Source organism: Pyxicephalus adspersus, chromosome 10 (genome assembly GCF_032062135.1).
Source record: "Pyxicephalus adspersus chromosome 10, UCB_Pads_2.0, whole genome shotgun sequence".
In the NCBI taxonomy this organism is placed as follows: domain Eukaryota; kingdom Metazoa; phylum Chordata; class Amphibia; order Anura; family Pyxicephalidae; genus Pyxicephalus; species Pyxicephalus adspersus.
This window is the reverse complement of record NC_092867.1, coordinates 46329278-46356360: the sequence shown is the minus strand read 5'-3', so window position 1 is coordinate 46356360 and position 27083 is coordinate 46329278. Positions and strand designations below refer to the sequence as shown.

The window sequence follows — 27083 nt, the reverse complement described above, 5'->3', positions numbered from 1 at the left end:
ATGTCTATGGCTCAGGAACACTTCAAATCCAAGCTTTTGGGTTTAGATTTGCCAAGATCTCTTTTTCAGACTTTATATATGGATCCCAAAGACTTGTATTTTTTAATAACTCAAGTTATCACTTAAACTAAAAACTTTATATATTTTTATGGCTAACGCAGTGCAAAACTGCTCATTAGCTTCCATTTTGTAATTTTTTTTAAATCAGCTAAGAATATCTAGTGCATTATAGAATATGCTGTCAGCAACTTAGGGGAAACACTGTAACATGTTAATATTATCACATAATTAAATCAACAGTGGATGAGACCACTGTTGAGGTAGAGGACCTCATTCTCAGAACCTGCCTCTGAAAATGTAGTTGCCGTTTGCATGGAGTTTATTGGAACTGGGAAAAAAAGGCAGTTTCCACCATCATTAGTGATATTTAGTTTTTATCCCATCTATATCTATAAGATATGATGACATAAAATTGACAAATTTTCAACCTATGCCATTTTACCTTTAGGTAATTATATGTAAAAAGCCAATAAATGTAAGCGTTTGTTTGGACCACTGAGTAAACTAGTGCATCCAGTGGGTTGTCTCTGCAATGTTTAGCATGTCCTAATCAGTGAGCTGATTAGCTGTGAATCCGGGTGAGTGCAAATTAAACTGACCAATAAACTTTAAATGTAGTTAAACAGGTGAAAAATCAATAAAAATGCATTTTAACATTGAATGGCATATAGGTTTATTTTACTTACGGATCAGATCCAGCACCATATATGGAATACTTGATTTCACCCCAAAGTCCAGAATCCAAGTCTGTTGCCTTAATGAAAAAATACAATAAATAGGTAAAACTAGTTCAGAGGACAATTTCTGCAAGAATAATGCCACTATAAAGTGTGACATGCCATGGTGTGTGGCATAATATTAAAGAAGGTCATTGTAAAAAAGGATTGTAGTCTAAATTGGCATTAAAGGAAATCTCCACTCAAAACTGTGTGGTTAAACGGGTCTTTAAACATTCTGTAGTTACATAGCAATGGTAAATACATGAATTTTTGAAAAAAACATTAAACTTTGACAACAATAGAAACAAAGAACCAAAGTAAGGTGATGTCTATAACAGAGGCAGATAGGAGAACACATAATGACAATCTACCAGTAATAGTAACATAAGGCTAACATAATGTAACACAAAATTCAGCCTTTATTCCGAGGTATATAATGACAATGAAATGCTCTAAGGTACAGCTTTCCTTCCTTAGGAAAAAAATCCTATTTGTATTTTCAGTTAACTTTCTGAAAGGTGTGAAGCTGGTAAATAGATATTTTAAGTAATTCACACAATCATTCAACACAAAGCAACCCTGTGAAGCTGTCTACAAAGAAGTAATTGAACAGCACATAAGAAGATCTAGCGCACCTGTCTAGACAGCAGCACTAAAAGAATTATTGTCTTGTTCACTAAGGATCAAGCTTTATATCCTAATCCCTGAGAAAAGAAATGCCAGTGGCTCATTGACACCTAAATAATTATTACCCTATGTAAAAAAGATCATTTTAAAAGATCATCAAGACTCATATCTTACCCCCAACAAAATGTCAGATAAGTGATATATCCAGTGCACAAAAAAGGATAATGCAATGAATTTACAGGGAAATACAACAGGGGTAGTCAGGTGACATCTGTGAGTGGAAAGTATGTCACAGAGTGTTTGAATTATTGGAAAAAAACATGTGGCTTTATAAAAAAAACAGCAGTAAATCAGAAGCAAGTATAGTCTATTACGTGTCTAAAAGTTCATTTTAGGCATACATGAGAATGTTCATGATAACGTCACCACCAAAAAAAAGAAAGATAAAATAGGAAAAAATCATACTGTTGAAAATAACCACCCAGGTCGATGTCCACACATATGGCCACACGGATATAAAATAAATATTCCTCTGATCCCTACTTTATTCTGTTCCTGATAACGCACAACCTGCCATAGGTTAATGACAGTTGCACAATAAAATTTTACCTTTGACCTAAATTAAATAACCTAAATATTAACATAGAAACTGTATGTTTGTGAAATATGTCAGAATGTCTTTTAAGAAATAACTTTGATGCCTGATCTTGCGCTCGCACAGTGCAGGATCGGGTGTCTTAGGAAGAAGAAAAAAAAACACTGGCAAAGATGGGGAAGCCCGGCATTTCCTCCACACTGGGATGAAGAAGGATTACAGGACGGCACGTGACCCAATCAAGAAAAGCTCTGAAGGGAACTCCGGGGTTTTAATTATTCCAAATTTACCCCAAACCCCCCCAAAAAGGTAAAAAAAAATTTAAAAAATTAAAAAAAAAATTTTTTATACCTTTTTTTTCAAAATAAATATTATACTCATACTGTAAAATAAATGTTCATGAAAAACAATGTACTGCTTTTACACATATAAATCCACTGTATTGCATTCAATGCACTTATTTTGTATTGCATGCAATACAAATAGATTTGAATTTCCAGCCCCACCCCGAATAGAAAGTCTGTACGCTCCGGGTGACTCATCGGGTGCAAATAACACTGGCCCAAGGATGAAAGAGGACGCAAAGGATGATGGAGGACGCCGGCGGATCAGGTAAGCGCTGGGGGTTACCGCTGGGGAGGTTACAGCTTGCAAAGGCTGGAGAGGATACACTTTCATGAGTGAATCTGGGTGATTGAGCAAACCTGGAATGGATTTCTTCAATGGATTTCTATTTGTTAGCAAATATGTTCAATCCTAGACCAGATCCATTCCAGGTTTGCTGGATCACCCAGCTTCACTGCTGAAAGTATATCCTCTCCAGCCTTTGAGAGTTTTTTTCATAAATCAGACAAAATATCTCAGTTTTGACTAATTAGGAGTTAATGCTTTGGTGCAGTAATACATTTTTAACCCTTTTCTCTTAGTAGTAAGAAAGACTTTAAAACATATTATGTAATTGATATTTTACTGTAAATGTAAATTACATGCATAGGATGATCTGCATTAATATGGATGAAACATGAAATAATATTATTTCAAAGTTCACTTTTTTCCCCTTTTTTATTTGCCTTCAGCCTCTAGTTACACATCCTATATTTACAAGTGCACTATCTGTTAATTGCATTAAAAAAAGACATTTTTCTTTTAGACTTGTAAAGTGATCGTAAAATGTTTTTTTTGTCAGGTCCTTATTTTTTTCTTTTTTATTCATTTCTTTCAGTTTTCTCCATGTTCTATCTCAGGGGTGTCAATCTTAAATACACAGAGGGCCGAAAGTAAAAACTTAGACAAAGTCACAAAGTCGGGGGCCAAACTTGAAATTTATTGAAAAAATTGAGGACGTTTACTACTTCATCCATAACTAACAAAAACAAACCCATCTACACACACTTTAAGGTTGAAAAGACTAGTTTCTATGCAGGCTGTGTGTTGTTCATCCTCTCACATCACAAGTTTATCTGACACTAAATATTACACTATGCAGTCTCTAATGGATTGAAACAAACACAATGCCCCTGGTAGTAAGGCACCATGTGATCATTGCCTAGGCTTTGTGTCACATGATGGGTGTATAGGAATAATGTCTATGTATTGCATGTATTGAAAATTATGATGTGAAGTGGTAATGCGGGTGAGCCAGATGTAGATAATTTTTGAAATTCTTTAGAGGGCCTTGCGGGCCAGATTTGGCCCTCGGGCCAGAGTTTGACACCCCCCCCTGTTCTATGTACTGGAAACACTCATTAAGACAGGAATCAAATAAAACATTTGCAGGACAACTCATGACTGCCCAAAATCCCATAATGTGATTTTTATTGCTGTCTGGGTATTGTCGAGTTACACCCCTTTTAAATCCACAGAGGAAGTAATTAAACCTGAAAACACTGTCCATATCCCCCCAATTTCAATAAAACAAGCTGCTTTTTTCTTCACCCGCATTAGTTAAGGCTCTGCTTTTCTTGGCTTCCTCCCCTGCAAAGATGATTGTCCCCTCTACCTGCACTCTCCCTTTCCTGCATATGTGATTGCTACAATAAGTTCAGGCAAACAAACCCTAAATCAAAATATTGCAAAACTAGTCCAGCCACATGAGTTAAAAATTAGGAGGTTTTATATTAGTTGTGCCATTTTTATTTTAGGTAAGATTTCTGCTTTATTAACTAAGTGAAATAAACGAAATGCTTTGATACTGCAGTGCTTAGCACAAGTATGAAACTCTTCTTTTAGGAATACAGCTGACAGAGGCGACACAGCATTTGCAGCTTAAGGAGTGGACACCATGCTACAAGCACAAGATAAGAAATCAGTGGCAATCCACAGAAAAGAACACTTGAAGCTGATTACGCCTGATAACATACATACTGATTAAGTGAACTATTGGTGAAGTTGCTATATAGCAGTATTTGGACTTCTGTTATCGGTTATTCAATAAGGATACTCACACCCAGTTTTTCAGTAGGATGAACTATAAAATCAGGGACTTCACTTAAACATCTCAGAATATTATACAATTTTTGAAATTATGTAATATGTTTCCACAAGTTTATTAAATATCTGCCTTAGACTTAATTTGGACTCCAGCTCAACTTCTGTCATTTATCAGCTTGTAAGTGCTGACACTTGGTTGAGCAGGTTGTCTGTGACACCAACACTAGCATTACAAGCATTGCAAGAATGAATTTCACCTAAAAGTTTGCTTCTTACCTCTATAACAATGTTTATCATATTCTTTTTAATAACTGTGATAGGGTCCTTTAAAAGTGTATGTTTCAGGTGTGCTGTCTTTCAAAATTCTTCTAATCTTCTGGGTAAAGATAACAGGTATTTTTGACAACATGAAAACTCATCATAATGGCTAAAATCTCTAGTAGTGGTCTATTGCAATAAATAAGTACAAAGTGGAAGAGCAATGATGTCATCACCAGGGATTTGCAGGCAGAGATTTACATTCCTGTGCAATATACAATTATGAAATTGCAAACCAAAACTAAAATGAATAAATATGGTACATTTCTAAAAAGCACAGACATAAGGGACTGTAACAAAATAATTTTGTTCAAAAGTGCACTTACTGTCACAGCTACAACATTGGAGCCTCCTGGGGAATTTTCTGGGATTCTCGCAACATAATATTCTGAGGAGAACTTCGGCACGTTATCGTTAATGTCTAAAAGACGGATGGTAATATCTGCAGTTGAGCTGAATTTTTCTGGAGTGTTGACTTCAATAGCAAGAAGCTAAAAGTATATATAAAAAATAGATACGTTAAGCATGGTAACCTGTAAGTTACACAAAAGTACCTACAGATGAGCATACAAAAATGTACTCCATTTAACTCCACCAATGAATATCCTAAATTCCCGGATCCAACGGATGCCTTAGGACTCAACATTACTGGGAAAATCCCCCTCCTCTCTCCACTACTAATATCACATCAATCAGCAACTACCTACTACCAATCCAAGTCTCTATAAGTCCCCTGGAGAAGCCATTGAGTGAAACACGTCAGAAGAAGGAGACAATATGATTAACTATGATATGATCCAATGTGATATTTAACATTGGTACCGTAGGATGCTGTATAGCACTCTTGTACATTTTCATCCAGTATAGTTGGGCTATGTTTCGCTGAGGGTGCTATAATAGTCACACACTAATTAAAAATTATTTATTTGATTTGTTGCCACAAAAAGCTGTCTTTCTCTTGCTTATTCTTTTTGATATAGTAAATATAGACTTGACAACCACCTATCACCCTTAAAGAAGATTTCCCTTGGTGTTTTGATTTTTCTTATTTGCAAGATATTAAAAATACAAGCAAAAATTGTTTGCATCCTTACACCTGATTGTGCATTCCTTTCCATCTGAGCTTTTACACTTAATGGGGGGTACTTCCCTTTAGATAATTTGGTAAACAAAAACATAATAAAAAATGTATGCGAGATGATGACGACTTTTATTGACTTGTACTACAGTGATAAAAAATTGCAGTACAAGAAATTGTATCCTCTGAATATGCTTCATCACCATTATCAATTTAAATGAACTATTTTCAGAATTAAAAATACCTATAATCATTTTTTTCTGTTTTGGATAAAATGGGAAAAGGATAAAACCCCTGCCTTGATCTTCTGGTATAAGAAACTGCATTGGAGAGATCAACCCCTACTTCCTGGTATGGTGGAACAACCTTTGTATCAGACAAGAAATGAGGGAAAATATGCAACAATTAACAGATACCAATGAGAGACGGATAGAAAAAAAGTAAAGTCTGTGTTTTGTTACACAGTGCCCTTTTTATCCTGCCCTGGCACAATAAACATTTTATGTGTGGAAATGTAAGAATCTCTTCAACAGAGCCTCTGATTGCAGTAAAACCTTAGTAGTTCTAATCCTTATCTATGCTAACCAAAACTTACAAATACTAATAAATAATTTACTAAACACTTAAAATACTAATAAAAAATGTAAATATAAGAAAAATATCAGGAAAAGAACAATCTATACCTTAAAAGTAAGCAAATGAAATTTTTCATAGTCTAGTCCGGCAGAATTCTCCACGATTATTGTTACTTGAGCCTCGTTTAATACAGTCTGTGGCACTACTCGAAAAATTCCTCCAGGTCCAACCAAGCGCAAATTGAATTTGGCATTTGCTCCCTGGTAAAAGCATTTATTTAATCTCAATTAAAATATTTTTTAAACAGTACATAATATAGAATACATAATATGGTATCTACTAACCTGATCCGAATCATTTACAGTGATTTTAAGCCCACGTAGTATCTCTCCCTCCGGTGGATGCTCATACATGGTAAGTTCAAAATGGTTCTGGGGTCCATTCTCGCCGTAGAAGGTTGGAGGATGGTTGTTTAGATCAACAACTCTGATAGTTATTACTGTAATAGCATGGCCTACCACATCACCAGCTGGTGTTGATTCACATGCCTAGTAAAAAAAGGAATAAACATACTAATTATTAGTGAAGTACAACAAGTAAGCATATATAACAAATAGCATATCAATTAGCAAACCAGACAATTGTTCCAAACAACATTTTAATAAAATGTGAAGGACTTGATAAATTATCAAATGATTTCATCAGATTTACAGCAGAAATTTGTATAAAACCAATAATTTAATGAATGTTTTAAAGTCCATTACCACCACCTACTTGTGTTACATACATATTTGTGTTTCCTGAACATAGTATTCTCAGGAACAATGCCAGGAATGTCAGGGATACTTGTGGAAACATATTCTAAGTGAAGACAAATTAAAGGAGCATGCTATTTTCCTGTAAACTGAAATTAGGATTTTAGTAGAATAATATATTTTGAAATTTGGTAGGAGGAGGGTGTCAAATTGCATTGGTTTTTAGCATCCCAATGATATGATTTACAGTATTTTTTTTTCCCACAATCAGTTGGTACTATCTCTTTAAGTGTTTACCTATCAATTCACAAATTTACATCTGGCATTGACAGCAGCATTGTAAATACCCAATTACTACAAAAACCATGTTTGGGTATGGCTTTAATGAGTTCATAATGGTTTGTTCTTCTTCTTCAAACCAGACCCTCTTCCCAAAATGGGCCATGTGCCTCCTCTTCTGTACCATAGGAGGCCCCATGCTTTTTATCAACATCAAGTGTCTCCTTTTAAGGGAGATGACCTTATCCGACCTAAACTTATATACTCCTGTAACATTGCCTATTCCAGTATGGTTTCTGCTATGCTATCTTGCCCACATTGTTGTTCATTTAATTGTATGATGAAAAACCATTCTAGTTTTACTGTTACACTGCCAATTAGAATTACATATCATCCAGATTTTTCTTTTCATCATGGTCATTCAAAAAGGAAAAATGTTTTGTACATACCTGTATTTTCAGTTCATACACTTCTTTTTTTAGTTCATGGGGATTTTTAATGACAGTAACAGCTCCAGTAATGTTGTTTATATCAAAAGCTCCATCTCCACCTGTAGCAAAAAAAAAGTTCTGAAGATTATATAGCAGTGTTCTTCCCATGATTAATACTTTGTATCTTTTCCACTCCAGCTCTCATTGTAAGTTTGCTTTTACATTGAGCTATCTTTATACTAAGAGGGGGTCACAGAGCTGCAGTATAGATTGATCTTTGCTGCCCACAAGAGAGCCCTGGTATAGGTTCATTGTATAAGGCTTAGTTCACAATAGTGTGTTAACTATTAAAAATTTCTTACAAAAAATGATTTAACTTTTAAACAACTGGTTCAGAAGCCAAATATATTTTATTTTCTCAATAAGTGTCCTTGATCTGAGCTAATATTAATCATCAAAACCATGGGTGCCATCCAAATGATGTCTAAAATATGTAACCAGGGTAGGAATCCTTGCTGGATTTGCTGAACAATGATAGGAGCTGTGCCTATCCAGTCAGAGCTCCTGTTTTTTATGTTCAGCGTCAACAGAGATGGGTGGCACCAGAAGGGATCATCTGGACAGTGTTGGAACCTGTAAAGTTAAATATTAGCTACAAAAAATTATTTATTTTTTCGCCTCTATCGTGTGATTCTAGAGATTATAGAATATCCTTTCTAGGAATGAGTATAGGGTATGTACCCCTTTACTCATCCCCTAGGGTGAGCATGCCAATATTGGGGGACCCATTGGGGGCAGGCAGGGGTCTGGTTTTGTCATTGGGAAATGGGCTACATTTTGCCAATGACAGATGTAGTGCTTGAGGTAAAAAAAAAGGCTGCTATAATAACCAATTGTTCTGGGAACATTTTGCTTACCATCTAGTAGATAATACTGTACTGTGTTGGGGTTTCCTCTATCCCCATCAAAAGCCATCACCGTAAGAATTTCTGCTCCCTGAAAAAAATATTCTGACTTAATCATAGGTTAGTTAGTTGAACACTACTGTTAAATAATATCTGTAATAATTGTTTTTTTGATGGAACTATCTATTCAATGAATCCAAGGTTTTATATAAAAAAAAATCATATGGTGGAAGAAAAGAGAATGCATGTATAGGCAACCCAACTGTTCTTCAAATTTGTTAACAGCCTTCTCAAAATTACAAATTATAAGAATGGGTGCCATTATCCTAAACTTTTTCATAATAATGTCATTAGTCTGACTTTATACATGTATAAACATAGGAGTATTTAATGTTGGGACTCTAATGTAACACTGTATTTTTTTCTACACAAAACAAAACCAGGTAAACTTACCAGGGTGGTGTCCTCATAGACATATCCATAGTACGGTGTACCTACAAACACTGGTGGGGAGTCTTGTACATCTTCAACATTAATGGTAACTGTGGTAGATGACGTAAAGGTCTGGTATTTCCCATGAAGCTTCCCACCTCCATCCTTTAAATCCAAACATATTCTTTGGTATCACAAAGGTTACTGTGTAATATCCTAAAGTTAGGTAACTAAGTATAAACCAATAAATTACTTTCCTATACTGGGTACACAATGGTATTGAATATTGTTTAACCATTGAACTGTAGAATGCAAAGCTGAAGGTAAATTCTGCTTTTTCTGTGTAAATAAGTATGTAATAAGTGTCTTCCTTAATGGATTTAATTGGATCATACGCATACACTGCATTGAGTGCACAATGAATGTATATATATGACAGGCATACAAATTACATGTAAAATACTTTTAATGCTAACCTCCTTAGATAAAGTAAATCAGTGTGACTAACTTGGAAAAACTCCAAGAATACTGAGAATACTTTGTCAACAAGCATAGTCTACACATATTTCAAAAAGTAAAAACAAACAGGAAACATGATTATTACAAATTTCAAAAGCAAAGTTCTAAGTATAGAAATTATTTAAAAAAAATAGTTTTGTTAGAGCATCATTTTGTTATTTATTACCTGGTTCTTCTTCCCTCTATCAACATGGTATTTTTTTTAAATAAATCTTTCAATTGATTTTACTTGCCTTATTTTAGACCCGGTGATAACACCACTGGGTATCTATGCTTCTCTGTAATGCAGGCAGATCATGGCTGGTGGAAGGAGCCAGCCAGGTGCTATACCCAGTGTTTCTCCTCCTTTTCAACATTGGGGGATCCCTTGAAATAACTTTCAGGTCTTCAGGGAACCCCTGCTATAATTAGTATAACCACAGCTCACAGTACATCTGTGTGATAGTCATTGGGAAGAATGCTTGTTATATTGCTGGCCAATCGAAAAAAATGGTAATCTCACAGATAGAGAGATTTGCTTCTGCAAGACAACACATCTTAAACACACTTGTCCACCATGAAAGGATTGACCTTGCTGATACAGGGTGAATACTACTAATAATCTGAATAAAGACAGAAGGCAAGTATGTGCAAAAACTGCTATACATTCCTACTGAGGGTAAGGCACAATAAATCTAAAATGTGAATTTAATAGGAATTTGAAAATTTATTAGGCCTGGTCACTATTGATTCCACAGGCAAATCAAGACCTCTTTAAACAAATGTAGTTGGGCCTAGTGAAAAGAAACAATTCACCTTTTATTCAGGGTTCTCTTGATCATCCATAATCCATAAGCTATTTTTTTATTGGCACCTACTTTAAATTTTATTTGACAGCACAAAAAACTGGACAGCAATATACAACTGGGTGGGTAAATCAACCATCATTGTGTACTTCCCTAAAATTCATTCAAGCCTTTAAGGCTGAGGTTTTACACGTAGCAAAGTAACATCAAAATACATACCTTGGCTAATACTGTAACAAAATGAGTTCTTGATTTTTCAAAGTCCAAAGACACCCCATTTTTAATACGAAGAACTCCAGAATGACGATCTATTGTAAATTTGGAGTTGTGCAAATTCTGCAAAATAGAATAGTGTTACTAAATACTTGTTATTTGAAAAAACAAAAATACAAATGCCTACAAAGTTCAAAAACACAAAATAGAAAAACTTTCCACCTCTAGTATCATAAAACAGCTGTTAATCCAGCAAAGGACAAAATGCCCTAAATGTGTGGTCAGAATTGATTTATTAAAAAATAAAACTGATCTTTGAGTCGGCATTCATGTTTTTTCAGCAACACAGTAATAATAATAACCATTAATATTTTGTGAATATTTTGCATCCAGACAATTTTTAGGCAACCTACTCAGTCATTGAACTATCTGTTAAAATATTGTTTTGTTAAAAGGCAAATTGTACACATTTTTAATTCCATTGCTCACTCTAACCAAAATGGCTCTCAGATTTATTTAAGTAGCTCTAATCCTTCCTTAGTGCAATTAGCCTAATTACCTAAAGGTAAAACAAATAAGAAAAACAGGCTTATGGCATGACTTAATCAACCTATAGAAAGTTAGTAAATGATCACATAGTCATGTAACTTGCTTTTTGGTAAAATGTAAATGGGCTTTAGTGACCAGCACAATTTATCAAGGTGGAAAACCAGTAGTTGTAAATTACTTCAAGCAAAAATCCAAAGGGGAAGAATGCTGTAATCAATATATATATACTATGTTTATATATATAAATCATATTTATATATAAATCATCTAACCATAGTATATATATACTATGGTTAGATTTTCTACATCTCACTTTTGTAGCTTTGGAAATGTAATGCATGCTAATCAATAAAACGGTAATAGAACATGCAAAACAAATGACTAAAATGGTGAAATTGGCCTTCAAAAATGATATAATAATTATTTTATAATTTCTAATTCATAATTTAAACATATACTAAACGTAATTGTGGCCTAACTATGATTCCATTGGATATATTTACTGAAGGGTTTTCACTTAGTATGTGAAATATCACTGAATTATCACAAATAACACAAATTAATTTTACAAAAAAAACAGTCACATGCAAAAATTTGTAAAAAAATAGAAGAAATATTTTTGCTGGGACATAACATAATGGCAAAGTCAGCCTTCACCTCATTCACTGGTGAATTTTCCCTTGCAGAGTAACAATTCAGTGAACAGCCAAAACTTGTTTAGTAATTTAATCCAAAAGCCAAGCATTAATATCAAAAAATAAATGATTGTTATTCCACATTAACTCAAACATGTTTTTATCACATAATTCCAATATAATAATATTAAAAAGCTTTTAACCTAAGCAGCATTTACAGCATTTATTAAAAGATTTTGATGTATATTCTGGATATTTTATTTTCACAATAGATGTTGTTACTATAGCAACATAAGATACAACTAAAGTGTAAATTTATATGTGAAGAAGCAAAGGTGCGAGTTCTTATCAGCCGATAAAACCTCAGGAGCATTAACCAAGGAAGTGCCACAGAGACACACTATTCTCAGAGCATTTTAGGCTAGCTATTACTTGAAGATTCTTATGTTGTTCAGTAAAATAAGTAATTTTTTTTGCTTAATCTTTTCGTATTTTGCCATGTAAGTGTCAAAACATAATTATACAATTATTGATGGTTTTTACCAGGGCCCATTCAAATTTATGTTGTTCATTGCAGGGCATTAACGTACAGTATGTTGCATGTTAGAGTGAACTGAATTAAGGGAGCCATTTAGTAGAAAAAACAAAAGTCAACACATTGCAATGGACCAGAAACCTCACAAAACTCTTTTCCCCACCTCAGCATGCCTCCACACAAAGAATATGCATTGCAGCTGTTCATGAGCAACTACTGTATATCGTGTAAGGGTGCATTTTGCGATGTAGTAATTTTTTTTTTAAAGACAAATTACTATATTGCATAAACCTAGAGATGTTTATTAATGCCAACCTTTTTAAATAGACAGAACAGAAAAACAAAGTTCCAGAAGCGCTCTTGATTTCAGTGAAGCTCCGTCTATTAACAATTAATATTATTAACAAGTGGCAATCTACTCTTGAGTACTATTGAGGATACTAATACACATCGGAGATGTTCATTTAACAATTTAGGGATAGTAAAAGTGCCATTCCCAGAACATCTGATGACATACTGAATACTCTGAAGATACTCAATTTCCCTTCAGTAAACCCACAATCGAGACTTGGTCTGTCCCTATCTGCCCCTAAAGGTATACTGACCAAGCATTTAACATCCTTTTCTAATTTGATCCACACATTCATGCCAATCACTGTTTCATCATCTACATTTAGATCAGAGGTCCCCAACCCCCAGTCCAAGGCCCAAAAGTCTGACAGGTGGGCCGCGGCTCTGGCCAGCGCACCCACCAGCGGGTTTAGGAGAAGAACCCTGCTTGAGTGGGCGCACCAGCCAGGGCGGTGGACCATGTCTCCCAGAGACATTGCGGGCTCAGGGCGGGTTGTGTCTCTGGACAGGCTAAGATCTGCGATGGGGGAATGGGCGGGTTCTGGCATCATGATGTCACTCTGGGGGGATGTTTCTTCCCCTTTGGGTGACACACGGCTCCTAGCACGTGCGCAGTCTGGAGTCTGTGCATTTAGTGGTCCTCGATGTGCACAAAGTTGGGGATCACGGATTTAGATCATTCAAAATATTATGTGGTTTGACATGAGTTTGATAGCTGGTGGCATACTATACTTGCCAGCGTGTCAAACTGGTTTAAAGAGTGCTCTAATATGTTAATGTCAGCATTTTCTGTTAAAGTTTATAGCTGAGCTACCTGTTCCCTACCTACTTGGGCGTGATTTATCAAAGCTATCCAAAACTGCATAAGATAGACTTTCATGGGTGAACCTGGGTGACCCAGCAAACCCAGAATGGCAAAAGTTGTTTGCTGTTTGTTGGCAAATGTTATCAATCCTGGACTAGTTACATTGTTACGTAGTAGGTTAGGTTAAAAAAATACATAAGTCCATCAAGTTCAACCACTACTGAAATAAAAACTTCCCAGATAAAAAACCCTATAAGACATAGCTAGGCAAAAGGAAAGCAAAAAAAAAAAAAAACCCTGGTACACTTTGCCTTACCAGGGGAAAAAATTCCTTCCTGATACCATGAGGCAATCTTTACTTTAAATTCTTAATACCCAGTTATATTCTGTGCTTCTAGAAAAACATCCAGCTTTTTCTTAAGGCAATCTATAGTATTTGCTGAAACTACTTCCTGAGGGAGCTGATTCCACATTTTCACAGACCTTAAAGAATCCCTTCCCAATCCTTTTCCTCCGGACGCAAAGAGTGCCCTCTTGTTCTTTGTAATGATCCCAAAGTGAATAATTGGCAAGAGAGTTCTCTATTTGGACTATTTATATATTTATACAGGGTGATCATATCTCCCCCTAAATGTCTCCTCCCAAGGGAGAATAGATCCAGTTCAGCTAATCTCTCCTCATTCTTCATTCTCCTCTCTCCATTACTTTTATTAGTTTAGTTGCCCTTCTCTGCACTCTTTCCAATTCCACAATGTCTTTTTTGTGAACTGGTGCCAAAAACTGGACTGCATATTCCAGATGTGGTCTGACCAATGCTTTGTACAGGGGAAAGATTATGTCTCCATCTCTGCAGTCTATTCCTCTTTTAATGCAAGAAAGTACTCTACTAGCTTTAGATATTGCAGCTTGGCATTGCCTGCTGTTATTAAGTCTATGATCTACCATAACCCCCATATCCTTCTCCATTTTTGACTCCCCAAATGTATTCCCCCTAGACAGTATGAAGCATGCATAATGTTAGCCCCCAAGTGCATACCTTTGCATTTATCTATATTAAATGTCATTTGCCACTTGGCTGCCCAATCAAACAGTACATCCACGTCTGCTTGTAGATTATAGACATCCTGTATGGACTTAATTCCATTACATAGTTTGGTGTCATCTGCAAACACAGAAATGGTACTTTTATTCTCAAACTCTATATATATTTTAAAGATGTTAAACAGTAAGGGTCCCATCACTGAACCCCGGAGTATACCACTAATATCCTTAGACCATTTAGAGTTTGAATCATTATTTACAGCTGTTAGGAGGCGCTCTCTGGGCTTACGATCCCAGGCGATGCCCCACCACAGGAGGGCGCGCGCAGCCTATTCCCTCTGGCCGCTCGCGGTAGCACTGGGGTATCAGGATCATTGCCCTGAGGGTTGCAGCATTCCTGTAGCTGAGGTTTGTCCCTCGGCATCCTCTGCACTAGACCGCACAGTTGAGGGGAATTGGAGCTGTGTGCAGTTGATTGGCTGAGTGGGTCCTAATCAATCCCATGCTGTTATTGGCTACTAGGGCTTTATACCCCCTCCGCTCCCTGTCAGATGTGCCTGTTATAGTGTCTGGTGAGCTTACCTGTGTTGGAGTGATTTTTGAGTATTTCTCTGTTACTGACCGATGCCTGTTCCTGACTATCCGTTGAGCTCTGCCTGACTATCCATTGAACTCCCTGACTCTGTTTTTGCCTTTCCATTTGTACTTCGCTTGGTAGACTGATCTCCTGTGCTTTTGACCTCGGCTTGTTTTTGGATTTCCTGACATTTTGTACTCTTGTACATTTTGCCTATCTCCAGACACCATCCTTTGCGCACCAGGTCCTGGGGACAACCGAGTGCTGGGAGACTCAACCAGTCTCCCTAGGCGAGTGACGAAGACTGCAGCTATAGATTGGGGGACTGATGTCTGTGGAATACTGGTACTGTACTTACAACAACTCTCTGGATGCAGTCTTTAAGCCAGTTCTCTATCCATTTACAGAATAAGTTTTCTAAACCTATTGACCTTAACTTGCATAATAACTGTCTGTGGGGTACGGTGTCAAATGCTTTAGCGAAGTCCAAGTACACTATATAAACTGTACTCCACTGTCTACCTGTTTACTTACTTCCTCATAAAAAGAGAGTACATTTGTTTGACAACTTCAGTCTTTCTTGAAGCCATGCTGGCTATCACTTAGTAGTGAATAGTATTATTTTCTAGCCGAAACTCCTCTGTGGTTTTTTAACAAACTCTCTAGGACCTTCCTAACTATGGACGTTAAACTAACCGGTCTGTAGTTACCTGGTAATGACTTTGCTCTCTTTTTGAAGATAGGAACCACATTGGCCTTACGCCAATCCATCGGTACCAAGGCAGTGACTAAACAGTCTCTAAAAATTAGAAACAATGGCTTGGATCTGTTCCAGGTTTGCTGGATCACCCAGGTTCAACAATGAAGGCCTATATTCTCCAGTCTTTGAGAGCTTTAATAAATCAAGACTTTTGACTTAACATTGTGTGTGGAGGGCAAAGGAAGTCTACAGTAAGGGGAAAAAAAGCTCTAAACCTCATCAAGATGTGCAAATTTTTATAACCTAATTTACCATGGGTTTAATGGATCTCAGCAAAAGTATATAGACATACAGTATATATGACAATAACCTTTGTGTTTATGTAATAGATTAGGTTCAGCTTGTTAAACATACATGCATAGTTTCATCAGATAATTTTGTTCTACACTTCATTTTAAACTTGCTGAGTATTATTTAGAAATATAAATAGTTGTGCACTTTAAATGGTAAGATGGGTGTTACTAAACACTTGTTAACTGTATTAATGTTTTTGAAAAACAGTTGTATACAATGACATTATTATTGTATCTACTCTGATTTGCACATAGTCCTGCCTCCCCAACATATGGTGAACTAGTACAAAGGTCTACTCGAGTGTGACACCACAGAGGAAGGAAGGTATGCAGCTTACAAATTTTTTTTAGAACAGCAACATCAAATGATACTGAGAATTGTACTGTTACATGGTACATTATCACCTGCATCTAAAAATAAAAAAGGGTCACACTGGAAGCCAAGCTTTCTAAACAGAAATGTTCACTGTATGTTTTCCAGTGCAGGTAAACAGTCATTAGAACTTCTTTCCTGGTTTACTAGTTAGTTTCTTGGGCAGCACAGTGGTTCAGGTGTTCAGGTGAGCATTCTGGATTTTGCAGCACTATATCTAAGGTTTGAATCTCGACCAGGACACTATCTGCATTGAGTTTGCAGGTTCTCCTCGTGTTTGCATGGGTTTTCCCTGGGTACACTCACATTTCCTCCCACATTCCAAAAACATGGCGTTAGGTTAATTGGCTTCCCCCTCAAATTGACTATGGTGAGACATTGGATTGTGAGTCCCTTTAAAGGACAGCTAGCAACAAGGCTATGGACTTTGTGAACTGATGCTATATAAATACTACCTAATAAAAATAATAAAAAATATTGGGGAGCAAATTATCTGCAGCAAATATCTGATTGCTGCTAATCAAATTGATTTACTGTAAACCTTGGTTCACGAAAACCAATGATCACATCCCTAAAATGTATAAAGCTTCTGTTAATATTTATATACCTAAGAGTTAAAAACACTTTAGGGTACTCATAGCACTTTTGTCAAATTCAATTTGTTATGTACCTAAATCCTAATAGTTACAGAATTTTCACAATTATGTTTGCTAGTCATAGATCAAAAACAGCCATAAATAAACTAAACAAATGTTCATCAATGTTAGATTACAATTTAAAGTTGAACAAGATTATTGTCAGTTTGGGAAATTTGTAGCATAATCATCTTGTAGCATATAAAATTATAATTACTTTTCAGATGTAGAGGTTGATCAACTAATGAATATAATCTAATGCATTACCATTTACTGATATTAACAGTATAAACATATAAAAATACTAATTACAAATTGTAATACTACTTTCATACTTCCTAGATTGCTCCATTCATGGGGTCATAATATTGGGTGACCTATAAGAGGAGAATATAGACACTGACCCTTATACTTGTTTTAATACATTTGATTCAAGATGGAGCTTTGATCCATCCTAGCTTTGCATCTTAGGCACTAAGCTTCAACAGACGTCACAGTTTAAACTTCAGTTCCGTGGAATATTCTTGGAACTATGTAAGTATACCTCCACTTTGCAATGGAAGGCAGTGATGTTTGATAGACAGTGAAACATGTTTTTGTTTTTCAACAATTAAAAAAGGCTAGAAAAGAAAGCTTAAAGAAACATTGGAACGCCTTTGAAAAAGATCTATTGTGCTTGGTAGAAGGTAAAGAAGTAGTAAATGAAAAGTAGAAGAGTCTTTATAAACTAGCAAACCCATACACAAAGCACAATTTGCTTTGCTTTTGTTACAGCCTTTCTCAATGTTTCTAACATGTAGGAACCCTGGCTTTGTACCCAACCTTGCCTGTTGCTGTCTGCCTCAACCCTGGCCATCATTGACTATTCTCAAGCCCACTGATTTGGTGCTTTGGATTGTTCCGCCCATTCTGTTGTGCCCAAGGACTGCAACCTGGTATCAGTTTGCAGCACAACACCCTCTCATCTAGAGGTTCTAGAGAAGATAAGGCTGTTACTTAGACTGCTCCTTTGCCCTTCTTAGGGCTCACACCACCACTAAGCATGCCCAGCATCCCTTAACTGTTCAGTTTCTTTAAGTTTGACAAGATTCACAGCAAATTAGTGTGGTGGCCAGTGGGAAGAATCCCTTTTACATAGCTGACCAATAGGAAGAATGCCACCCTTACAGATAGCCTAAAAAAACACTGGTATCAGAGAGATAAATTGCTCATGGCTCAAGAAACCCCTATATACCTATACGATTGAAAATAAAGGGAAAAGAAGTAGGTACACTGAGAAACATTCACTTCTCAAAAGAAAAAACATATTATATTACAGCTCACCAGTCTTTGAATTAGGGCCAAATTTTTTGTTCAAATTCACATTTTCTCTCCCTTGGCAGCTATGGTCAATGCTTCCATTGTATGCCATGGTTGCCTAGGTTGAATTTCAAACCTGCCTCTATTTCATGCCTGCCTTTGTTCACCTCCATTACATGATGGAGTTGGGAAGTTTATGGGCAGGATATAGGATTGTACTGTATTTCCAGGTAATCTCACCTAGGAGTGACAAAGACACTGCTTTGTTTTGCACAATCAATGGGTTATTTCTGTACTCAATTAAACTTATGTACTTAACTAAACCAACATATCTAAGGAAGGATGAGGTGTAATATATTACATTGTTATGTATACCATTCTTATTTTAATTTAATAATGCTACTCTTTCCTTTGGTGGAAGATTTGCCTGTTTTACAAATACACCAAAGTGTGTACTAGCAGAAAAGATGTTCAACATATAACTTAGAGATCACAATTCATATGTATAATAATATAATAATATTTTTTTAAATAGCATATACTACAAAAACTTTTTAAGCCTTAAATCATAAAAATTTGAATGCTGCCGATGGACTATAGATGTTGACCTGTTTGTAAATGCACAAATGGAACCCCCGAAAGCAAAGATGAAGGTCTAAAAAACTAATTCTTGGGTTGACAGTTGGTTAATTTTATTAGAATACAGTGAAGCAGATGTAATGTACATATATACTTCCATGTAATAGATATTTTGGACACCAGTTATCTCACATATATAATATATGTCAAGTGGGTAACTTAAAGAAGACCTAAAGTAAGATTGATAAACTGAAATATCTGACCTGCTTCTATAAAATACAGCTTGCCTAGTTGGTTTTCTGATTATCAGCCATTTATTTAAAGCTCAGGTGGTCAGCTGATTCTTGAAATTAACTGCATTTTTATGCATAGTATTGAAACTACTAAAATCAAAAGATCATGTTTACATCCAAGTGAATGAAGTGAGTTTAGCAATGACAGCTTACATAATTTCTCAGTATAGGTCTTGTTTAGGAAGTACAGTAGCTATCAGTGTATAGTTTTTTTTTAATTTGGTAGGTAACTTAGTAGTTAGGTCAACCTATTTAATGGCCATTTAATGTAAATATGTTTACTATTTATTCTTAGATAAAAAAGAGGAAAATCTAATTCCTTTTTATAGGAAGACTACCATAGAAAATACTTGCTTGTATATATGGCATACACATTACTTTTTTACCCAACACCTCAATGCATTAAAATTAGCAGAACCCATTGGAAAAGAAATAAATATGTTGGTGAAAGTCTGTCTCCTTTACAAGTCTGGACGCTCACACATCTTTCACACCTAATAAAATCCTTAAAAGTTTGTTCTAAAAGGTTAATTTCCACTATAAAATACATGGAGCACATCCATGTGAATCCTTTGCTTAAACCCACCACATGTCTGTGTACAACTACTAAAGTTTGGTTCTAATTCAAAGAATTAGAAGATGACATTAATATACCTGTACTCTGATATTTTCCAAAAACAAAAATGATTAACATGTGCCCAATGTGCAATGACAAGAAGTCCTTTGTTTGCTTTGTGTTGTTGTTTTTATTTGGTTTGAGTGCTTTAGAACACTGTTTTTTAGTTCACAAATGTCATCTGGGGAGATTCACACACTCTATTGCTCAGTTACCATTGTCACAGGGACAGAACTCCAACATTCTACAGCTGTCAGCAGACAAGGAGGTAAGAAGAAATCTACCAACTAAAATCTTCCATTGTTCCAATAACATTTGTCTGTTCTAATTTGGGATTTTCCACAACTTTTTTTTCTCTTTAGAAAATTTAATATCCAAAATGAATCAATGAAACACCAACAGTATAAAAATATATTAGTAAAAAACAACTGCCCTAAATCTTTCTTTATTCTATATTTAAAACAGATGAACTCTCAATGGAGAAACTCCGTTTAGAGTTCATCTGCAGTCACAGCTGATTGAAAGCACTCGCGTGCCTCCTATTAGCTGTGCAAGTTTCACAAGTTTCCATGCTCCCCGGGCTGTATTTATCAATGATAAGTACAGCCCGGTAACCATGGGAACTGAACTCAGATGAACTCTCAATGGAGACTCTTCATTAATAGTTCATCTGCAGTTCCACTGCGATCCCGGGGCACTAAAGGTTAATAACTCCTAGTGCCCGGGGATCGCAGACAGGAGGATTCCCAGCAGTGGATTCCCAGGGCTGCAATCATTCTTGCATCCCTGGCAATCCTCCTGTTTGTGATCCCCGGGCACTAGAGGTTAATTAACAGGATCGCAGTAGAACTGCAGAGAAACTCCATTGAGAGTTCATCTGCAGTCACAGCTGACTGGAAGCAGTCGCGTGCCTCAAATCAGCTGTGACCGTGGTTCCCACGTTCATCAGGCTGTACTCATCAGCCCGGTGACCATGGGAACTGAACTGCTGGTGAACTCTCAATAGGGAAACTCCATTGAGATTTCATCTGCAGTTCCACTGCAATCCCGGGGCACTAGAGGTTAATTAACCTCTAGTGCCCGGGGATCGCAGTGGAACTGCAGAGGAACTCTCAATGGAGTTTCTCCATTGAGAGTTCATCTGCAGTCACAGCTGATTGAAAGCACTTGCGTGCCTCCTATTAGCTGTGACCGCAAGTTCCTACGCTCCCCGGGCTGTACTATCAATGATTAGTACAGCCCTGTGACCGTGGGAACTGAACTCAGATGAACTCTCAATGGAGAAACTTCATTAAGAGTCCATCTGGAGTTTCGCCTTTTTTTTTTTAAACATATTTTTAAACACGAATTCGCAAAGTTGAATTCCGTGTTTTTTCGGGTCAGGTCTGATCTGGTAAGGTCAAATATAAGGACAACCCGAACTCAAACACCAACACTAGTAGTTACTATTTTTGTGTTGAAAACCTACACAAAAGACAATATTCTTTTTAAAAAACAAAAAAAACTAATAACCTCATTCTGATTTTTACAAATATATACCAATCTAAGCAATATGGTTGCTAAATGCCTAAAATATAAAACCCGCAGAACCTTAGAACCGGGCCAATTGCTGAAAACATATATGCAGATAACAAATGTATTTACTGTAGTACATCAAAATTACCATTGCATAAAGATACCATTGCATAAAGATACCACTGCATATAGGCAAACTGGCTGCTCCAGGAGAGTCAATTCTTTGAAAAAACTGGACAGTTAACCAAAAAAATGCCCAAAGTTTACACCCTGCCCATCAAACAATATTTTCTAGCTGGTGTTTGATCCCTAGCAAATTCATTTTAGATTACAAAAGTAAACTTTACCTGTATTAAGTATGTGATGCTTCCACCAGAACCCATGTCTTTGTCCACTGCCTCCACCTGAAAAATGCTGCTTCCAGGGGGTGTATCCTAATTTAGAAACATGATTTAGGATATATTAGAATGTATTTTTATTAAGGTACTGCCTCATCGCATATATTACAGTCTGCATGCATGCATAAAAATTGATAAAAAACCTACAGTATGATCTTATTATAATATGCCAATATAGATGACACATTTCTCAACAGTCATGGATACAATATTAAAATTTTTATTTAGGATTTTTAATGATGGCATTTTACACACCTCTGGGACGTTCACAATGTATGGTGTTTTTTGGAATTCCGGACTCCCATCATTGGCATCTGTCACCAAAATGCGCACTCTTTCAGAAACCTGTCAAGCAAATAAAAGCTTTAATTAAATAGAAAATTGAACAAAGTCTACACATAATAACAGTGATCGGACATTAAAATGCTCTGTTACACATTTAAGTACAGTGCTAGTAAGTGAATGAAAGATGAACATAAACAGTGGGGCTGGTAACCTGTTAAATCTGTTACTTAGCCCTGCATGTGTGAAGAATGTTCACTTTTAATGCTTATTACAGCTCTATGACAGATATCAAGAGACTTGCTAGTCATAGTTGATGCTTTCATATGCAAACTTAAAATAACTTCTAATCTACTACTAAATATGTGTAGTGGGTTTGTACATATTTATAAAAAATTAAAAAAGTGTAAAAACTAGGTTAGTTCCTGCATCACACACATACGAGGGGTCGTTGAGAAGTTCCTGGCTTTGCCCCTTCCAGATGAAATAGAAAAATGAGTGTGGGGGCATATGACAACCTAATATCTTTGTATGTAACTGTGCAAATATCAGTTCTTTACGATTCAAAAAACTGTTTTTTATTTTAGTGAGAAGTTGTGATAGCAGAGGCACAAGCAAGTTTCACATCGTTGGAGTTACGGGCCGTCATGAAGTTTTTGTTTCTCCAGGGAAAGTCAGCAAAGGACATTCACACTGAGATATCACAAACACTGGGGGAGAGGTGTCCTTCCTACAGCACTCTCAAAGCCTGGATATCCCGTTTCAAGACTGGGCATTTCACCATTGAAGATGAGCCCCGCAGTGGGCGCCCCCCAATCTCAACTGACCAGACCACCTGCGATACTGTCATCCCATAAGTTGATTATTGAGCACCGGTGAAAATTCACAAAAAAGATAGCCCAGATACTTGACAAGTAGCATTGAGTGTGTTGGGTTTGTTATTATCACTATCATAGACATGCGTAAGCTTTCAGCGAAGTGGGTGCTGAAATGTTTGAACAGAAGAAGGAACAAGTTGAAGCATCCAAAGCCGTTTTGGCCCATTTTGAAGCTGCACAGGACTTTTTGGCTAGGTTAGTGACTGAGGATGAAACCTGGCTCCACATCCATGATCCTGAAACCAAGGAACAGTCAAAGGAATGGTACAACAATGGGTCCCCGTGGCTGAAGAAGTTCTAAACCCAGAAATCAGCCAAAAAAGCCATGGCATCCGTTTTCTGGGACAAAGAAGAAATTCTGTTTGTGGACTACCTACCTCAGGGCTCTAGTATCACCAGACAGTAATATGTTAACCTCCTGGACCAGCTGAAGGAGGCAATTAGGACAAAACGCCGTGAAAAGTTAACCAAAGGGATCCTTTTTTTGCAGGACAATGCACCTGTGCACATGTCCAACGTTGTGGCTGCCAAATAAAACACCCTGGGTTTCCAATTTGTCCACCATCCTCCCCTACTCACCTGACCTGGCCCTTTCGGACTAATATCTGTTCCCAAAATTGAAAAAACACCTGAAGGGGCAACGTTTTGAGGACATTTCTGACGTCAAAGATGCTGCTGAGAGCTGGTTTGCGGCCCAACCAAAAGACTTTTATGTGAACGGTCTAGAAAGGCTGAAACTACACTGCACTAAGTGCATCAGTCTCAGGGGGGAATAGTTATATTTCATAACTCTGGCTCTCTTCTATCTGGGCAAAGCCACTTCTCAGCACCCCTCGTACATAGTCCAATGATCTTTGCAAGGCAGTAAAAACTGAAAGAGATATTTCCTTCCCGAAGTCGATGTTATGAAAAAGTCTTTTCTACTTCATGCATCAAAATTTCTAGGAGTGTTAGAATCTGCTTTTTAGATCCTGGACCAATGCTTGAATGAAATCATACACACACCCTCTGGCGTATAGCATTTTAGACTACATGTGTAGCAATCAAATAAAAACAATGGGAAAAAAACAGTAATAAAAAAAAGAAGTAAAGTGAAAAAAATATTTTGTACCTTATTATGAATCACACAATGCATTATCATTACTAATATTTTTTTCTATTATACCTTATTTAGTCCATCTGATATACTAACAATGGCTTCAATTTCATTTTGTTTCTATAAAAAAAAACAAAAAAGCATTTATAGTTTGTCAAATATGCAAAACAACCAAGATTCATGCATGTTGTTGGGTTACATTAAACATGGGTTTTTAGATTCTCATTTAAAAATAATTATAGGACACAAGATGCAGGACAAATGACATGACACAGACATGGAATTGTTTTGTTTTTTTTTTGGTAATTGTAGAAACATACAGAAAACAATAAAGTAGAATGTTCGTGTCCATAAAAGGCCTGAAAGGACATATGGTAATTTAACTGTTGCCATGAATAAGGATGACAAACAGAGAGAAATGTGCTAGTTTCTGAACTATTAAAAGGTCCTTTAAAAGCATCTACTGCTATTTTCAGGAAATTTTGCACAAAAAAGAAAAGGTTCAGTATACTATGGAGTATAATATCCCATTCCCTGGGGCAGTTTTATCATGAAAAAAAAGTATGTTTTTTCCCTAATAAAGTAGTAATATGAAATGGCACAGATGTTACTACCCCTGATCTCTGTGCTCTCTAGCAGTAAACAAAAACAGGATTATATTAGGTCTAATACTGGGCTGGACTTTCATATACAGGGCTGGACTTTCGTAGGAACACAACGCCCACACTTTAAAGCAAGTAATTTTAGTAATCAGTAAATAAATAAAAACATTAATAGTGATCAAAACACACAAAGGTGTGTTTGATTCCAGGAGTGACAGAAAGTGTGCCTAATGAAAATTGTCATATATTGCAACTTTCTTGTTCCTAGATGTAGTGATTCAGGTTAGGATTAGTGTTGTAAATGCTTACTTGCTGCTTGTTTTGAATTGGGGTCTTGTTTTAATTAATTGTTATTTGCAGTCAAGCACGTGAGGTTTAGCTAATGCCTCATCCACAGCAAACGTTTTTGTAGCAAGGCTTCATTCTGCTTATTAAGGATTTTTTGTGGCAAAGCTTCATTCTGCCTATTAAGGAATTCTGCTTAAATTTGATTTTTATCCAGTAAAGTAGATTGAGTAACAAGACCTTAACAGTAAGGGGTCATAGTATTGAGGAACAGGACATTGTGAGGAGTGTCCACAGAGTCATAGCTCATGAGGATGGAGGCCTCCAGCAACAATCTCAGGACTTTTGAATGTCTACATAAAGGAAGAGTAGTTATTAAGTTTCATCAGTGCATTACTGATTACATACAAATCATAAGTTCATGTTCAGTAACAATGTAGCTGTAACCATAAACAGTGATAAAACTATGTTTACTAGTTGGCCTCCTTTACCTTGAACCCCACTTTAGTACTCGTATATTTACCTCTCTGTCAAGTTCTTCAATTAATGTAACATTTCCAAGGAGAGAGTCAACTAAAAAATAACTTTTTGATCCCGGCGGAAAGTTGATTCCGTATATTACAGGATAGCCTTCTGGATCACTGCCATTTAATGTATATATGTATGTTCCTATAGTGGGAAGAAGAAAAAAAAAGACATAAATCATAAACAGTTTTACAATAATAATAATAATAATAATAATAATAATAATATAAATATATTAATAATATTAAAATTAATTATTATAATAATTAATTAATTATTATAAACATAAACCAAATGGAGCAACCTCTGGTAAATGGTTCAGACAGGTGAAAACTGTTACATTTACAGCAGATGCAGGCAGAGGGGAAGTGTCCCCAATAGTGGTGGTTGGACTGTCAGATCAGAGCTATTCCCACATAGAAAACATAGAATGGAACCTGGAATTTGAGCAGTCCGAGTGCTGTTCCAACATTGTTCTGTTAATGCCAGGTAAAGTAGGGCTCAAGCAATCTTGCCCTACTATACTTATCAATGACAATGAACAGTTAGAATAAAAATGTGTCAAGCAATTTGCTGGAGAATGTTGGAATAGAAGTTCATTATTGAAAATGTAACAGAAATTACATAATGTAATAAGGCAATGAACTAAAATACAGCAGGAAACTGGCAACAAAAAACACATTTGTAGTGTAGAACTTTAGCTCCACTAAGAAGCTTTGACATTATGTAAAGGAACTTAATCACTCAAGGTTTTCAAGAAAGTTCAATGAACTGAAATTGTTTTGGTCAGGTTCGTGTAGGACAATGGGGTGTGGCAACAAAGCAACAAGGGCAGGCAAAATATAGTTGGATTTTACTTGCTTTAAACATTCCTGATCTCCGAGGGAAAATTGTTTTACACCGAAACAACAGTTGGACAAATTCATGAATTAAATGAAAGGTCATGTACTGTTTCATTCAGCTCTTCACCTGTCTAAAAGCACCTTCCTGCAGAAGGTAAGCCACTTTATTCCATTCATCCACATTCAATGCTAAAACCACATATTATGATTGTGAATCCCCCTAATATGTTAAATTTGGCATAAATTAATTCATTTCATTTTTTTCATGATCTTTATTATGCATTGTTCTACATGTTCACCCCTGAATATTTATACACACGCATATCATCCAAGGTATTTTTGATATATAGTCTTTAAAAAAACATTTACTAATTTATGTGCTTACCTATGCCTCTGTTTTCATACAATGTTGTATTACCTCTAAGCAAGCCATTAGGTACCCCTGAGAAAGCCTCTTTAATGGGCAAAACGCATCGGGTCACATTTTAAGATGGCTTCAACCCTTTCACCTAACTTATGATACCAATATTGTTTACCTACATTGGGTACCCACTTGATATATGAACATCAAGGCTCCAGAGACAACACAAGGTTACC

The 27083-nt window shown here is 36.2% G+C and overlaps 1 protein-coding gene across 2 annotated transcripts in view; it reads right to left on the bottom strand.

Moving 5' to 3' along the window:
- Positions 1 to 27083, bottom strand: part of CDHR1 (cadherin related family member 1) — a 56370-nt gene that overhangs the window by 17563 nt on the left and 11724 nt on the right. For both annotated transcript variants that reach the window (XM_072423841.1, XM_072423843.1), the window contains exons 3-14: positions 25643 to 25788; positions 24302 to 24352; positions 22232 to 22321; positions 21926 to 22012; positions 10729 to 10845; positions 9227 to 9370; positions 8786 to 8864; positions 7887 to 7987; positions 6748 to 6951; positions 6511 to 6663; positions 5076 to 5240; positions 747 to 814 (exon numbers count right to left, since the gene is read on the bottom strand). In XM_072423841.1, coding sequence (XP_072279942.1) covers positions 747 to 814; positions 5076 to 5240; positions 6511 to 6663; positions 6748 to 6951; positions 7887 to 7987; positions 8786 to 8864; positions 9227 to 9370; positions 10729 to 10845; positions 21926 to 22012; positions 22232 to 22321; positions 24302 to 24352; positions 25643 to 25788 — 1405 coding nt within the window. The remainder of the gene's footprint in view (positions 1 to 746; positions 815 to 5075; positions 5241 to 6510; positions 6664 to 6747; positions 6952 to 7886; positions 7988 to 8785; positions 8865 to 9226; positions 9371 to 10728; positions 10846 to 21925; positions 22013 to 22231; positions 22322 to 24301; positions 24353 to 25642; positions 25789 to 27083) is intronic.